Genomic DNA, 17880 nt, shown 5'->3' with positions numbered 1-17880 from the left:
TTTGCACTCTAGTTACCGTAACAACCGAGATGTCTATTTACCGTGACGGTGATGTATTTATTTATGACATATTAAAATTAAAGAACATTATTGAAAAAAAGGATGTTAAATTTTTATATGTACGTTTGGCACATGTTGCGAAGAAATAATGCGATCTGAAATAATGCAGTACTACTACGAAAACTGAAAAGGGTACTCGTGGATTTTTAGGTTATGGCAGTCTCTCTCGTTTTTCAGTAATATCGGCCGAAAATTAACAAGCGTATCGGAAGTCGGCAGAAATACCGATTCAATTAAATATTGGCAAAATCGGCGTCTTCAGGACAGCTCTACATTTGATGACATGAGTTAACATATTTCAGACTTCAGGATATTGAAAACGACTTTAATTTCCATGTAGATTTATTGTGCTTATGTTTTTTTTTTGCAAGTGTAAATTGAACTAAGTAAAATACTTCCATTTTTATTTATTTTTCAACGGATTTAACTTTAATGACAAGTAACTGACATATTTCTGACACTAATTTTGAGGTTAAATATTATTTTTTAAAAATTCTTAAGAGTGAAGTCCACATCTATTGAATGTCCGCATCTACTGAATTTTTTTGTTGGTCCCCTGAAAAACGATAGATAGAGGTTTGACTGTATTCAGGGGATGTGAAAAAGTTTGATCCAGAATTTTGAATAATCCTAGTTTGCTAATAAAAAGGTTTTCAGATTTTCCCGGTTAGGTAACCACCCTTAGTTCCGAATCCTTTGTTTATAGCGCACATTTTAAGCAACTTTTATGCGAAAAAGGATTTTTTGTTTTGTAAAGTTATTCATACAAACAAAACCTATTGATGGAAAGTATGTTTATTTAAAAAGTAGAGTATACAAAATCACGCCAAACAATTTAAATTAATAAGTCATGCAATATATATATTTTTTCAACTTTAAAACAGAAAAATTAAAACAGTGACCCAAACATGAGCTGGAACTAATGCATAACTATCGTTGCAGTACACACATACCACGAAAGAGTGCAGGCTATCAAATTTAGTTAACTCGGCACTAGACAGAGTGCGTGCGTCGCATGCAATCGGCAAGCTATAGATAGGGGCCGGAAAAATTCGCAATTTGCGATAGATGCGATTTTTTTGCGAATTTTGAGGTTAGATGCGATTTTTTACTAATTGTTGTTATAAATGCTATATTTGCGAAATCGCGGTAAAATTGCCATTATCGGGCGAAAAACCACTATAGAATGCAACAAAATGGCTTGAACACACATTCCTCAAAGTATTTTTTTTGAAAATAGCCACCATAACACAATTACCGTAAACAATAGCTTCTGACAAGGCTTGTTGAAGGAATAAAATCCGAATCCTAACCTTTATTTATAAAACATTCCTTAACCAAATATCACGCATGATAGTATAGAATAAGTAATTTTGTAAATTTATTCTTTACGATTTACTCAAGATACCGTTGAATGTTGTTTAGAAAAGAATGTTCACACTACTTATCGACGCAGTTATTTTGTTTTGTTAGATCACATCACGTTCGCCTACGTTCGCCATTGCATCGTGTGTTGCCTGTTCATGAAGAGTATCTAACCTAACAAAACAAAATTTCCCGGGAAGCGCATCACGGAAACCAACAACCTAGAAAATATCTAGGTCGTTGACGGGATCGTAGTGAACTTGCAAAGATAAAAATGAAAATATTTTAAATGCTGAAAACTACTACAAATATTTTAGTACGCGGTTTTTTACATTCATTGATAATCACTTTAGTCTTCAAATTTTTTTTCTGATCAATATTTTACATAGGGACAAATCATACATTTTGTGGTGCACGTTTAGCGTACTGAAGTTGGTCTACTCGAATCGTCAGTTTGTTTCCATCTGAAATTACTAGTGGTCAAACGTTTGTTTACAAATACCGTTTAATGATTTTGGTTTGTGTTAAAATTCGTCATAATGGGTATAAACACTATTACAACTTCTTGTATTGTTATGTAACTTTAATATCTTATGCAAATTTCTCAAAAATAGATGCTAATTTCTGGAAAATAGATGCTAATTTTCAACATCATAAATGCTAATTATGTAATAAATAGATGCTAATTTTTCCAGGCCCTAGCTATAGATATTGATAATAGACTACGTACGCACACTCTAATATCGTTATCAACATAACCTAACACGAATATACCAACTAGCGCTGGCTACATTTTTATAAGCGGTACACAGTGGTGACAAAGATAATAGATAAAGGTTATAGCATTTAAAAAGTCTTTAAAAGAAAATTTATACTTCAGACTACTTCGTATTTCTGTTAATTAAATAAGTAAGGGGCGATATCCATAGCAATATTAGATTTAAACTTTAAAAATACATCGTTTCATACTGGAAAACTACCTACACAAAGTGCTCTGAATCTAACAGCAGGAACAAAAACATCACGCGACGTTCACGCAAGCATTTCAATTATGTGCGTGCGACGTTTAGGCGGTAAAACACTGTATATTAAATTAATACATTATTAAGTAAAATAATGTAAACTTACAGAATTTTCTGTATTGTTAATTCCAGATTATAGGAAATGTTATAGTTAATTTTGTACTTTATCAGTCTCAAAATCGTTCAACATGATTTTTTGAGGTCCCCAGAACAGCAAACCCAGTGTAATACTTGAAGTACTCTGCTAGCCGTACCTTGACGTTGGAGTTGAACATCTTGTCGAACTCCTCGGAGCTCATCTTGGGCACGCTGTTGACCATGTCTAGCAGGGCGCGGCCCACGGCGTTGTCGGGCTGCGAGCGGCCGCCGAGCACGTCTTCCACATACGCCAACACGCCCTCCAGCAGGCCTGCCAACTTCTCAGAGGCCTCCGCCACCTGCGCCAGGTCCATCATGGGCTCCACCGTCTTCTTGGCCACGCCCATCGTCTTCTGGCACAGCTGCACTGCAACAGTCGCCGCCTCCTCCATGTTACCTCCATACAGACTAACAAATATATAACATTTCAGAATTATGTATCCATCCGTTTGGAAAATAATGCTGTGTAAATTTTCGAATAAACGCTCAAAATCGCACGACAGGCATATTTTAAAATTACCATAACTCTTCTTCTCCAAATTAGGTTAGAAAGATGAGACAGGTGTCATTTTGCAGCATTTGGTATGGCCTTTCATGTGATATGTAACACAATAATGTCTAGAAAAAAAAATTAAAAAAAAAAATTTTAAAATTTAAATTTAAAATTTCGAAAAAAGTGCATTTTTATTTTTTTTTTTTCAAAAAATTCTATAAAATTTTTTGTACAAATATTAAATTGTCTACAAAGTTTCAAAGTGGAGAGTTATGGGTTCATAGTAAAATGAATTGAAAACAAAGGCCCTTTTTGTCAAACCTCAGGTTAAATGTTGGCAGCAAAGGAAAGCATAACAGAATACAGTAAAATCTTGTTGTAAAATACACAAAAAAAAATCAGATTATTAATATTCTGTACACTGAAAGTATCTTAAACTGAACAATTTTTTAATTAAAATTGACAGGGAATTTAGTTTAAAATGAGAAATACTTTATGCTGAAGTAAAATATATGCAAGATTCCCCTGCACAATAATTTAAAATGAGAAATACATAAATTGAAGAAAGGAAATTAGCACTTACATGTTTGATTGCAATTTTCAATTACAGTACTTGAAAAATTCCTCAATGGTTTTTAAAGTATCATTTTCAGATAGCACATAAATTCTTCCAGTTGGTGTCACAGGATTTACTGTACATATCACATCTGAGAGAGGAATCCATAATACATCTGGTTTCCCTGGATAAGAAAAGGATGGTGATGGTCCAGCAGGGTGGAGAAATGTTACTTTCACTTCATCAATTTCTTTGTTTTTCTCCATAACATAAGCTAGCCACCAGTTCTTGTCATATACAACTGCAGTATAGCACCTTTACGTCTCCTATTTGCGGTTTGTCTAGTGATCTTGTAACAGTTACTTGTGATGAATGTGTAGCTCCAGAAAATATTATCACAGTAATTTTTGATGTGCTTGAGTCAACAGGTATAAATGCATGATATTGCTGAGTTCCTTGGATGGTAATTGCCTGATTGAAATAATCTTTTCAAAATATTTCTGACTATGTAATCCTCTTGAGTAGTGAAAGTGAAATTAATACCAGAAATATTTTCTACTGCCCATTCATAAAGCTGGAAAGGGGTCAAGATCTGGTTTTCGTAGGGCCGTTGCAAGCTAGCTTTAGCTGCTAATCTCTTAACCGTACCTCCAACTCCATCGCAAGGCTCTTTACCGTGAGATGTGGCCGAAAAATGCCATTCAGCTGATATTTTGAAGTCTTGCTTGTGAAAACACAAATTAAAGTAATTTTTCTTATTTTTATATTGGGCAGCAGACCCACCTGAAAAGTAAAAGAACTTATACGGGTGAACTGTGGCATGTCCCTTAGTCCAGTAGTAAGTCTGGGCTTCATCTTGTACAACCACATTGTAGTTTTCTGAAAAGTCGAGTGTGATGGCAAATTCAGATTCTTTTAAATTTTCCTTTAAGTGATTCATGAAAGAGGTCTGTTGTTTTGCAATAAAGTCGTGGCGGACTAAGAGTGACAGCTTGTCACAGAGTAAATCTATGAAACCTGCTGATAATTTCTGCAGTGTCTCTAAAAAGCAACGGTCAATCGTATTTTGCTGAGAAAATGGCAAATAGCAACTCCCAATGAATTATTTTCATGTTTTGAAACGTGCCAGATTCAATCCCGACTTCGGCATTAGTCTTAATCTCCTCCCACAACAGCTCTTTTTCCATGCATAAATTACATCAATAATGATTTAACGTGATACAATATCACCAACGGACTTATAAAACAGCAGTTACGGCACTGAATCCGATGAAATAAGATTATTGAATAAAATTCATTTATAAATAAACGGGGAAAATATTCAATGGATGGAACAGTACAAAAAAATGAGTTTCGTGAGTAATCATAAACAAAGATGGCGACCATATAACCACTCCGTTTTTCACACACACACTTTCTACACTTCTTAGGCCGGGCCTGCTTTTGTGCAAAGAGTAAAGATATATATTTTTTTTATTGGAAGGAATGTAATAAACAATAAGTAGTTTGTTTCTAAACGGCTGTGCGCATAAGCTGAAGGCCAAAAGTAAGAAAAAAGTTTATATTTACCTTCAATTGTTCTTGTTCATTATTATTATTATTATTATTATTATTATTATTATTATTATTATTATTATAATTATAATACGATAACAACGTAGAAAGTTCAGCCGGCCGTATAAAATACTACCATACAGTATTTAGTTGTATACAAAAAGCAAATGCAATGGTTCGAAAGGGCTAAGTTAATGGATAATGTTGCGTTGATGGTTAAGTTAAAATATGTATTAGCAAACGTATGTGAAAGATTTTTAGCAGTTTACATTATTTGTAGCAGATATTCCTCCGGAAATGTGGTGACAGCATGTCGTAGAGGTGGGTTGTTACAGCAAATTTTGGTATCTGTTCCAACCACATACTGATACAGTAATGTACTAGTTACATGTAGCTGATACTTCTGTATCAGCTACAGCAGTAGCGGTCCCAGGAAGCAACAAGGTATCAGCATTCTTGTTACAGGTTACACATCCTCCGTGCCATCATCACCAGCGTAAAAAAGTATCAGTTTTCTCATTCTACATTCTTCGTAGTCAAAAAAAGGTATTGGTGTTCTCTTTCCACGCCTTTCGTAATCGGAGTCTTCAATCTTTGCAAGGAGCACGCACTGCGCACTGAGCGTACTGTGATGAGAAGCCTTAGATGTACATCAAGCTCTGTCCCTGCCCGAACACGCCCGAATATTCACCTTCGGCCAACATCGAGATTTGTTTTATTTTTGCGCAGGAAAAATGAATTCAAATAATAAAAGTGGTCGGTTAGGTTAACTACATTAAAACACTTTAAAGCACTAGGGACGGTTAGTTAGGTTAGTATAGCTACATTAAAATAAACAGAGACATATAAATATATATATAAATAAACCCGAGGTTGGCCGAAGGTGAATATTCGGGCGTGTTCGGGCAGGGACAGAACTTGATGTACATCTTAGGCTTCCCCCTCCCCTACATTATTTCCCTTCTTTATCCCTTATTTGTCGTGCTGCTCCCTCCCCTTTCACAAGCTCCGCCCAAGTGACCGTCATCTGCGATCGGGCTCTGCGAACATTGGCCGTGGTTTTGTTCCAGGTGAATTCTAAACTGATACTAAAAAACTTGATACTTGAATAGTGTACTCATTTGCAGTACCTGATAAAGGCGTGTATCAGTAACAAAGTAGCAGATATATACTCTGCAACCCACCTCTAGCACGTCGACAATCCCTGACACCACATGTGCAGGAACTAAAATTTTTGCATGACAATTTAAATAAGTTTTGAAAAATATTTTCTGTCACCAAACTTGTACCGTATTATGTACTTTAATATTTTGAATTTCTTTCATTTAAATGTGCATATATTTTGTGTATCTGTGAATTACATTTTTTTTTATATTCAACCTAGCTTGTAGGTTTTAAGATTTTTATATTTATTATAAATAAGATCGTTGCATTGTTTGGTGTTTGCATTTAAGAAATTCTTTGATTTGGCCTAGTATTGAATATTCAATTCGAATTCGGGAATATTTATAAAAATTTGCTTCGAATTCGCTTCGAAACGAAAATATTCATATTCGCCCGCCCCTATTTAATTTATTTGCCTATTGAATTCAATTCTACATACCGTAACAATTTACTGCGGGTTCCTAAAGGATAGCCCAATTAAAGATTTTATTACACTAAACAGTTTTATTTATTGCCACTACTTATGTCACTTTCAAATAATCTTCTAAAATGGCAAGTTATTAATTATCCTTAAAGCAATGTCCATTCCCCAGTCACTCGTTCCATACACCTCGCTGGGCCGCACCTCTGGCGCAACTCTCGCCGCAGCACCCCTCGTGGGTCTCCGCCGCGGGACTCTGCCGCCGCCGACGCACTTCCCCTTCGCAGAGGATCCGCTCGACTCCTCGCTCGCAACTTCGCTCGGTGCTCCGCCGCACCCGCGACTCTATCGCCCGGAAACTCCTCCGCGGGAAAACTCCCGACTCTACTCAACTCACGCACTCCCTGCCATGGAACCTTCGTCCAAGGACTTCGCCAATCTGCCACACCCGTGGCACTATCGCCCGGAAACTCCGCCGCGGGAGAACTCCCAACTGAACACTCCGAACTGACTCCACTATACTCCACTGACGTCCTCGGGCATATATATAGGCCCCGGCGCAATTCCAGAACTCACGAGAGCGGCCGGGGCCAGTCGCGTCATCTGCACAGACACGACAGTAGAAATCTCTCGATACATGTGTCGGCGGCTCGCATACCGTATTGGTCCGAAAATAGGCCGACCTTTTTTGCCAGTTTTGTCAACCTTGAAATCTAGAGTCGGCCTATAATGGGGCACTAGCCAAAATAGTATAATTAAACATACATTTCAAGGAGAGTCACTTATGGCATAAAAATGTTATCAAATATACAATTCATTGACCTAAAATTACGCCGTACTTACGTAAAATTAGTAATTTTACCAACTTAGAAATTTAGTAAACACACTTAACCCCAATAACGTATCATATTTTAAGTTAACTACACAGATATGGTCACTTGTAGCACATAGCTTTTAAAAGCTTGGTCTGGTTATTTTTGAACTGTATTTAACAGGCTGTGGTAATTTTATTTGCTTGTTAAATGTGGCATTTACAGTAATCAGTTAGTAAAAACAGCAATTTTGCAGTACGGTTGTATACTGTACTATGCTTTATTTACTTTTCTACCACAGGAAAAACAAAATGGCACCAGCGTTGGCAACTTGTAGTTGCGACACGAATAAACAAATACCGGTACATACCAACAGTAACAAGAACAATAAAACCTTGCAATATTGGCTGTTTTATGGTTGATTCATACACGTTTTACATGAAACCATTTTGGGTTTTTTACGTCAAAATTAAACGTAACGGTAAATGTTTTTACGTCACAATTTCTATGAACATAGAAAATGTAGCCATTGCCGTATAAAATGTTGGCACCACTACAAAAGAATGTGAAGATAAACGGAAATATGAAGTCTCAAATATTTTTGTCAGTTCAATAAATACTAACTTAGTTGAAGTGTTACTGTGGTAATATGCTGCTGATTATCATTTTAGTTAGTGAAAATTTATTTTTCCCTGATTTTCAGTGTGCTGTAGAAGGGGTCGGCCTATTTTCGAGGTCGGCTTATCTTCGGACCAATACGGTAACTCCCAGCTGTCCGGTGTCAGTTACGTGTCAAAGGCAGGGCGCCGCGCGGGGAGTGGTGGGAAGGAGGGGGGAAAGCGACAATCCTTGTTATCTTCCAGGCGCGCGCGGCACATATCATATTGCGGCAGTCGCCAGTCAGCTCTGCACCTGCACGTGTCCCGGCCTTGCTCACATTCGTAACATTGTATAAGATGTATTTTAATTTAACATTATTACCTTACTCAGTGCAGTTTAGTGATGATCACATTTATTTTTGATTAAAATTTTATCATCAATTTAATTTCTCAGGTATATTTAATTTATTTGCCTATTGAATTCAATTCTACATACATTTCCAATTTAGTAGTTATCTAATGCAGGTATCCAGTCCTTCATTAAATTAGTTTTGTCCACTGAGCATTCCTCATTGCTCTAGAAAGAACTTAAGGCATTGCTTAGTCATACAGAAGACGCAATGAGCTGCACAATCGACAGGGCCAGACCGTTGTGGGCTAGCAGATGGTCCCACTAGTGGTGGACTTCCATAACAGCCGTCAAGATATGATCAGCCACTAATTAGGTAGGCCTACTTATTTCAAACTACCCAAGTTGCAGGATACGTCTCTGTCACATCATCCGTGAGTGTTGTTTTCGAAACCCACAACGGGGAGATCTACACGGAGGTGATGCCATCTTTGTCATGACTCACCTCCGCATCGCTGCTGTGTTTGGTAATATAGTCTAGATTACCCCCTGTAGCAGTTTTTCATCGAGACTATCTTTTTGAGATAGTATGTTCAATTTTGTGGCTTCTACAAATATTCGCTCCTCTACATCAAGGGTCTAAGGACCACACTGACTCTTCCACTAAGGCCCAAGGGCCAAGACACCAACATACTGCAACACTACAGCAGGCTAGTGCTGGCCCACATCCCCACATGGACAATACGTGAGATGTCAGGGAGATTCAAGCTGAGGCACAGAGTTTACAACAAATATCTATTATGGCAATAAAACAGGATTAGGACTGATAAACAAGCACCAAGATGGAGATGGGAGAACAGCTTCTAACAACCCAGATTACAGCCTTGCACATGCAATCCAGTAATAATAATTTGTATAAAAATTTTTTTGTCAAATTTCAGGTTAGATGTAAAAATTTTTCCTTTCAGAACTTATTGTGAATGTAATTCACTGGGTTTATTGTTTTTATTTTTAAAATTCATAAATTAATTTTTCTAGTTTTTTTTTTTTTTTTTTTGGCTTCTTTGTGGGAAGGCATGCTGACGTGATTATCCTTAGTTTTTTTTCCACGACCGAGGCTTTGTTTCACATGCTAGGCGTGTGAGTCATGGTCACGGGAGTGTGAGAAAGAGACAAAATCGCTGCATCGTTAATCAGTATTAATTTCTATGTAAAAGGTTGGTGTAATTGTATGAGGATTTACATGAGGCTTTTGCCCAAGATTAAAACAAAATGAGTTAATTTAAATACTTGCTGATTTAACCTTTGGATCTATCCTTGGCTATTATTAATTGGATTACCCTTTTGAACACTGTTTCCTCAGCTCATACTATTTTATTAATTTTTAAGGAAGGTTGAAGGTTCTTGTGAAAGTACTTCACCTGCTGACACTTTCCTATGAAGCTCATGGAAGCCTTCAAGTTTAATAAAATAAACAAAAGATGATGACATCAAAAATTGTAAAAGAATTTTTTTGTGACCTGCTACTAACCTGTAAATTCCACTCAACACCTAATTTTGAACTAGCCGGAGGTGGTGAGTGGTAACAAGCTAATTCACAGTAAGCAAAATACAGAAGGAAGAAATAGAAAAAATGGTAGAAAGACCAAGGGAGCACCTATAGTAAAGAAAGTCCATTGGATTAAAGGAAAATAAAATACTGAATATGTGACCTTTTCTAAACAGCATCATGTCTATTTGTATCAATTAAAAAAAAAAAAAAAAAAAAAAAAAAATTAACAAACGTTTGTGACCAATGTTATTTTCAAACTTAACATACAAAAACTGCACGTTAAATCAAACTGCATTAAAATTTAAACTGTTCATTAAATTACTATAGGTGCTCACTTGGTTTCTCTACCATTTTTTTCTCGCTTTCTTCCTCCTGTATTTGGCTTACTGTGAATCAACTGTTCTCCTAGCTCCTTCTCGGTACTTGTTTATCAGTACTAATTCTGTTTTATTGCCAAAATAGATATTTCTTATTTGTTATATCAATTTTCATATTTTTGTTTACTAACTGATGTAGGTTTTATTTCAAAAAATATTTTATAACTGTTCAAACTATAATTATTTAAGGAAAATTTTACAACAGGATAAGCTCAAGCTATGAATAAAGATTTAGTACCAACTAGACTTAAGTTAATTAAACAAAAATTTGTTTGGAAAGAGGTTCTAACGAAAAACAGAGAAATACTTGATTTGCTTACCACCAACAACCTCTGGCTCATAGCAAAGTATTTCAACATTCACAGGTGTGAACATACATCCTGACTTTCCTCCCGGCACACCAATGGGAACACTGGAAAAGCAAAAACATTTCAGCATACAGACAAAGTAACAAATAGAAAAGACCATTCTATAGTCTTTCAATTAAATCATAAGATACTTACTGAGCAAATATAATGACTAAAACATTTCAAAATGTGAACAGCAAATACGTAATTAATTTGTGTGTGAAATTTTAAGTGAGAACCAGTTTGTTCTGGCTACTTACAAGATACATACATACTAGTGCACCACCTGTCCTAGCCATCAATTAAGAACTTGTCATAACTACGCTCTACATTCCTTGAAGACTTGCACAGTACTGATTAGTGTTCTGTTGGAGCAAATGCATATTTTGAAGAGAACTTTAAAATTTATTTGTCTTTCTTTAGCAGTGTTTATGTTTCCTCCCCTACTGTCCTCCCAATCACTCTCCCCTTCTCAGCTTATGTGCACTCAGTACATTCATGGTGAGCACACCTGTGGAAATGTACAGTTTTTGTACAAATAATAAATGTGACAAAAATGGTTTTTCAACTTTTTTTTTTTCAATGATTTTAAAATTAAAACGCCTGCAGTTCTGATATTTGAAACACTGAAAATTTGCACAGGCCACATGGTTAGTCTACTGGTGGTGACTTAGGGACCGCCTAGTGAAAGGTGTAACTGCGTCAGTGACACAGGATGACAGAAGTGCGACGCTCGCTGGTATTGCCTGCCCGCGGAACACTCCTCGTCATGCATACAACAACTATGAAATTTAAGAGGTAAACATAACGTAGGATGGCGAAGAATAGAAGATAAAGGTGTAATGCAAGGCCCTTGGGTGTTTTAAAGAATCTTCACCGGACATTTCATGTCTCAAAAATTATTCTGAAAATACACGTTGTAGCCCTTTTCCTTCCCCTAAAAAATACAGTTTAAAAACAATATACGGAAACAGAACTACCCATCTGCCCTCAGCAGATTCTTAAATGCTTTTCGCAATCAGACACTACTTGGATATGTTGAGCAGTTTGCAAATTGCGTGGTTAATTCTGAAGCTCTGCTCATGAGTATGCGGGGCAGTACGGCCTGCATTTAGTTGTGACTTTTTGTGTTTGGTTTGATTTTAATCTGTGATGTAGTGCTTGTTTTGGTTGTCTTGTAAGGGCCATGACAGCAGTCAAGGTGCTAGGCAGTGTGTAATGTACCTATGTATACTGAGAATCTGATAAAAAATAATTTTTCTTCTTTGTTCTAAATAAATTTCTAGACACCACCTTATAAATATTACTTTTAGTGTTAAGTTTTTGTCTTGAATTTATTTTTATTTTGGCTTGTTTGTTTGTATTGTGACTGTCATTTATCTTTTTAATTTCTCATTAATTGGTCACTCAGAAAGCCCTACTAATACTGACCAGCGAGTGGTATTTATTTTTTTAAAGACATGTATTTTTTTTTAACCCCTGCATGTGCCATGTGCTTCCTTGATATTACTCTTAAGTTGCACCCGTGTACGCAGAACACCTTGGAACATGTCACCTTGTTGATTGAAGTTCGGGTGGCTGTCTGGCTGACTCACCTAACGGCATGCAGAGCTCCAGGTGTTAGCAACAACTTACAAAATGCTCAATATTTCTGACATATTTGACCACACAAAGCATTTAAGAACTACTAGCTGACCTGTGTGAATATTTAGCACAGTATTATGATCAACGTTAAAAAATTTGTTAATAAATGTAATTTCATTAGGAATGCCATTAATAGATGTATTTTTTAGCATGAACATATTCTAAGTTCAACTCAGTAACTGTTTATCATGGGAAGTACGTTTGTTTGAAAAAAAAGGCGGAGTATACAAAAGCACGCCACACCATTTGTATTAATAATTCATTAAACAAAAACCTTTTTTCAACTTTAAATAGAAAACCCAAACTGTAACGCGAACACAAGCCACTTGAATCTGCGACGTGAACTAACGCGACTATTGCCGTAGTACACATTTTCCACGAAAGAATGCGGGCCACCAAATGTAGTTAACTCGGCACTCGACAGAGAGAGCGCACGCTGCATGTCATCAGCGAGATATCGATATTCAACTACGTGCACGCGCTCTATACGGGAAGTAACATAACCAAACATGAATGATGCCAACTTGTGCTGGCTACATGTTCATAAGATGTTCATAAGCAGTACACCGTGGCGATGCAGACAATCAGATAAAGGAAATAACTTTTAAAAAGTCTTTAAAAGAAAATTAACATGTCAGACAATTTCGTATTTCCGTTAATTAAATAAGTGGTAATGTCTGAATAAATATTAAATTTTCTACTTTAAAATGCATTGTTTTATACGGAAAAGATACCTACACAAAGCACTCGGCATCTAATAGCGGGACCAAAAACATCATTCAACGTTTAAGCGAGAAGTTTTTTTATCCCAATTTTGACTGCCAAAAATATAGGTGCGACGATTACGCGCGTGCGATGATTATGCAATAAAAGAGAGTAATCCCCGACTTTGTTGTTTACTAAATGTGCGTGCCATAATTTATTACTAGCACACCCTAGGTAAACTAGCCCTGAGAGCTTCTAGCTTTACTCTCCAGAGCTGCTGCCAACATGCGGAATGGCGTAAAATAAATGGCTAAACACACGAGTGCCGTTTGAGATAAATGCACAATGAAGGAAGCAAATAGCTATTAAGGAGACAACTAGGGATGGTCGGGTACCCGAAATTTCGGGCAGTGTTTCGGGTATCAAGTATACCCGAAATTCCGGGCGGGTATTTCAGTGCCCAAAAATATTGGGCACCTTGGAAAACGGCAATACCGCACGGCGCAAGTAAATAAAGCTTCTATTTTTGGAACGCGCGGCAGCTGCAGGAACATGCCACGCCGCCGCCGCCCCGGCACCAGCCGGTGAAGTGAGTGTGCGTGAGAGATAAGATAAAGAAGGTGCCCGGTCAGCAAGTGTGTTTGTGGCAGGGGGAGACAGATATAAGAGAGCGAGCCCTGCAGCAAGCGGAAGTGGTCAAGGTCAACATTTACCGTTACTCTCGCTCAGTGGCGTAGACAGGATTTGTGTATGGGGGGTGTTAAGAAGCATGTCCCCCCCCCCCCCCAACCGTATTAAAGTGGGGGGTCCGGGGGTCCTCCCCCGGGAAAATTAGGATTTTAAGGTGTAAAATAGTGCTATTTTAGCAGTTTTCGGTACTTAAATTTAAATATTGTAATGGTAATTTTTTTTATTAATTTTAATATGAAATTTGTTTGAGTGATGAATAAGAAATTAATTAAATATTTGGTGCTAAGGGGGGGGTTTGAACCCCTAAAACCCCCCCCTGGCTACGCCCCTGCTCTCGCTGGCTAACTAACGATGCAGCTGGTCGCCCGCCTCTCTCTCTCTCTCTCTCACACACACACACACACACACACACACACACACACACACACACACACACGCGCGCGCGCGCGCGCGCGCGCACGCACGGCGGATGCTGACTGCTCAATAGTCACAAAGTAGTGTTCAAGGCCGGTGGAGCTGCTTGCTGTGCGCGAGAAGGATTATAAGCTGACTATAATTACACACATTGTAGTTGCGTGGCATTTGCAGAAAGTGGTTGTGAATTGTTTCTATTTAATTCATGTCATTATTTTACCAAAATGGATACCAGTGGAAGTGTAGGTCAATCAGCAGTGACAATGAACCTTCAAGCAGCTACCCAAACACAATTTAGTTAATAAGCACTTTATTTCCAAGATTAATATGCACTCTATTTTTTAGTTTAATGTTTAACTTTCATATCAGTGCGGTATAGTAAATAAATAAAAACAGTTCAGGTTTGTCAATGCAAACTTAAGTACGACTATTTTATGTTCATAATTTATTTCATTAACTGATTTTGATGCCCGACCGAGATTGCCCGAGCCCGAAAATTTTGGACAATTACCCGCCCGAGCCCGCCCGAAGTCAAATTTCTCTGCCCGACCATGCCTAGAGACAACAAAATATTGTCTGCTGATTCATCACATTATTAATTTGTATTGTATTGTATTTAATGCTACACAAGTGCCATTGCTATTGTGCGCGTACTGGAATAAATTTCACGTAAAAGAAAACAGTGCTACTGCTAATCTACGACCACACTACTTCAAATCATGCCACCATTAATTGGCATTATTACTTCAAAACTGCACAAATCAAACAGCGTTACTTCTAGGGGCAGGTGTATATTCAAAGTGACAAAATTTGTGATAATGTTAGCTAAAATAAATTGTTTCGTCTGACGTGTATTAAGGCATTCAGGGTTGGTTAACAAAGTAATTTAAGGAAAAGTAGAAAGTAAGAACTGTAGAGGTGGGCCAATGCTAGAACAGAGGGCATGCGGGTAGATGCAGGGTGTGCTCAAGGCGAAATGAAAGTTGAGCACAAAATAAAAGGGCAAGAAGAATTGCATAAAACTGGTCTAGAAACTGACAACCCACCTTGACTTTAGAGAAGTTAGCAAAACTGCTAGAGTCAAACCTCATTAATACGAATCCGCTTAGGACGAAATTCACATTTATGCGAAGTACTTTCACAGCCCCAGGAAATAAAGTATGATTTCCTATCTTATTCAGTACTTTTAATATAAAATACAGTTAATATGAAATGCAAAGTTCCTTCAAGTTCCTGTTTACATGTATAAATAATTGGTTACTATGAATTTCACTGCCGAAATTTAAAATAAATAATCAAGTTTTCATAAACGTAAGTAAACAAACATTTTGCCAAAGAGAAAAATGGCTGAAAAACAAGATGATGTGACATGGCTTCACTGTCATGAATGGTTTTTCCGTGTCTGCAGAGATTTGTGGATTGCCGCGCATTGTGGCGTGGTGAGGCACTGGCCGAGTGACGCAGTTGCTGTCTCTGCGGGGAAGGTGCTTGTAGCGCTCCTATATAGACTTCATTGTAAAGTACTTTTTTTCCTTTGCTACCTGAGGTTGGTATGGCTCTGGAAATTTTGTTTTTGGTAGTTTTGCGCAAGAGTAGCACAATGTTGTTGTGCAGAGGAAAAATAAGTCTGATAGAGGAGAGAAGATCAGGGTGACCACCCAATCCACAAAATAAAATTCACTGATTTTTTCATGTGAAAACTGAGATTTCCCTGATATTTATAACACTCATTTAAACTTTCAAAATACATTTCCTGGCAAGCTACAATATATGGTATATACATAATTAAGGCATCTGTTACATACCTGCATTCCAAAATCGTTAAAAATTTGATGTACTTTATCAACAATGGCAAAATAAATATTGTGTTGTGAAAGTTAGTGTCAGTTACTAATATTAAATCATCCTCTAATGTAAATAGATCTTCAAAACCAATTTATCATTTTACATAAATTTCCAAACAGAAAACTTATCTGGGTTGGGGTTGGAGTGAAGTGCGTCACTCCCTCAGGAGAGGTGGCGAGAGTGGTCGCGGTGAACCATCGTGAGGCATCGTAAGAACTAGCTACTTGGCTGAACTAAAGCGACTATGCAACTAGACGAATAAAAAAAATAAGGAAAAACTCCCGAACTTAAGAGATTACCGTGTTTTCTCGTATAATCGTCGCACATTTTATTTTAAAATCAAGTTTCAAAAGTAGGGGTGCGACGAATATGCGGGGAAAAAAAAATTGTTAGGTAAAGTTATTCCTAAAAACAAAACCCTGTCATGGAAAGTATGTTTATTTAAAAAAAGGTGGAGTATACAAGAGCATGCCAAACAATCTATATTAAAAATTCCTTAAACAAAAACATTTCTTCAACTTTAAATAGAAAAACCAAAACTTTAACGCGAATGCAAGCCACTTGAATTTGACGTGAACAAACGTGTCGTAGTACACACTTACCATGAAAGAATGCGGGCTATCAAATGTAGTTAACTCGGCACCTGACAGAGAGCACGCGTTGTATGCACTCGGTGAGCTATCGATATTCAACTACGTGCGCGCGCTCTATACGGGAAGCGACATAGCCAAACATGAATGATTCGCTGGCTACATTTTTATAAGCGGTACGCCGCGGTAACGCAGACAATCAGATAAAGGAAATACCGTTTAAAAACGTCTTTAAAAGAAAATTTACACGTCAGACAACTTTGTATTTACATTTATTAAATAAATAAGTGGTAATGACCGAAATTAAATTTTAGATTATACCTACACCGCGGCAACGCAGACGATCAGATAAAGAAAATAACGTTTAAAAACGTCTTTATAAGAAAATTTACACGCCAAACAACGTCATATTTTTCCTTTAATTTATTAAGTAAGTAAATGACCGAATAAATATTAGATTTCTACTTTAAAATACATCGTTTTATACGGAAAAGATACCTACACAAAGCGCTCGGCATCTACTAGCGGGACCAAAAACATCATGCGACGTTTACGCAAGAAGTTTTTTTTATCCCAATTTTGACAGCCTAAAATATGGTTGCGACGATTACGCGCGTGCGACCATTGTGCAATAAAACACGGTACGTCACTTAATTTATTTGCGGCCGAACATGTTAAAGTCGCAGGCGATGAGCTCCGGTGCAAGTGTGATTGCGGTGACTGCAGGACGAATCTCCCTACCTCCCAGGTGACGTGGTTAAATTTGGGGCGAGAGGCTCGGAGTCCTAGGGAGTGGGAGAAATGGCCTCAGATTGGCTGGAATAAGGAGCCTCAGAGGTGCAAGCAGAGCGCTCTGTCGGGGACAACCGGAACTTGCTCGGTGTTGGTACGCCAGAGTCCCGTGAGGGGGGACTAGTGAAAGCTTTGGTACATACGGAGCGCACTGGTGCGAGCTCCGTCGGGGTGGAATGGAACTTAGAGTGTGTCGTGGTAGCAGCCGGCAGAAGTCTCGCTCTGACGCCTAACTAAAGGTAAGTTAGTTCGACATGGCGCAAACTGTCCGTTCACCGGCCAGTGGTCTGTTCTAGAGACCGGGAGGGCGTTGATCCGAGTGGAAGTTCCTGGAATGAATGTTAGCGTGTGGGAAATCTCTTGTGCCGGGCGTCGATACGTGCCCAACGGC

General features: G+C 37.8%; 1 protein-coding gene across 1 annotated transcript in view; it reads right to left on the bottom strand.

Moving 5' to 3' along the window:
• The window catches only part of LOC134531552 (eukaryotic translation initiation factor 3 subunit F), a 45198-nt gene that overhangs the window by 11905 nt on the left and 15413 nt on the right, over positions 1-17880 (bottom strand). The window contains exons 4-5 of the mRNA XM_063367248.1: positions 10783-10874; positions 2702-2952 (exon numbers count right to left, since the gene is read on the bottom strand). Coding sequence (XP_063223318.1) covers positions 2702-2952; positions 10783-10874 — 343 coding nt within the window. The remainder of the gene's footprint in view (positions 1-2701; positions 2953-10782; positions 10875-17880) is intronic.

Source organism: Bacillus rossius, chromosome 5 (genome assembly GCF_032445375.1).
Source record: "Bacillus rossius redtenbacheri isolate Brsri chromosome 5, Brsri_v3, whole genome shotgun sequence".
NCBI lineage: Eukaryota > Metazoa > Arthropoda > Insecta > Phasmatodea > Bacillidae > Bacillus > Bacillus rossius.
This window is presented reverse-complemented; position numbering and strand designations above follow the sequence as displayed.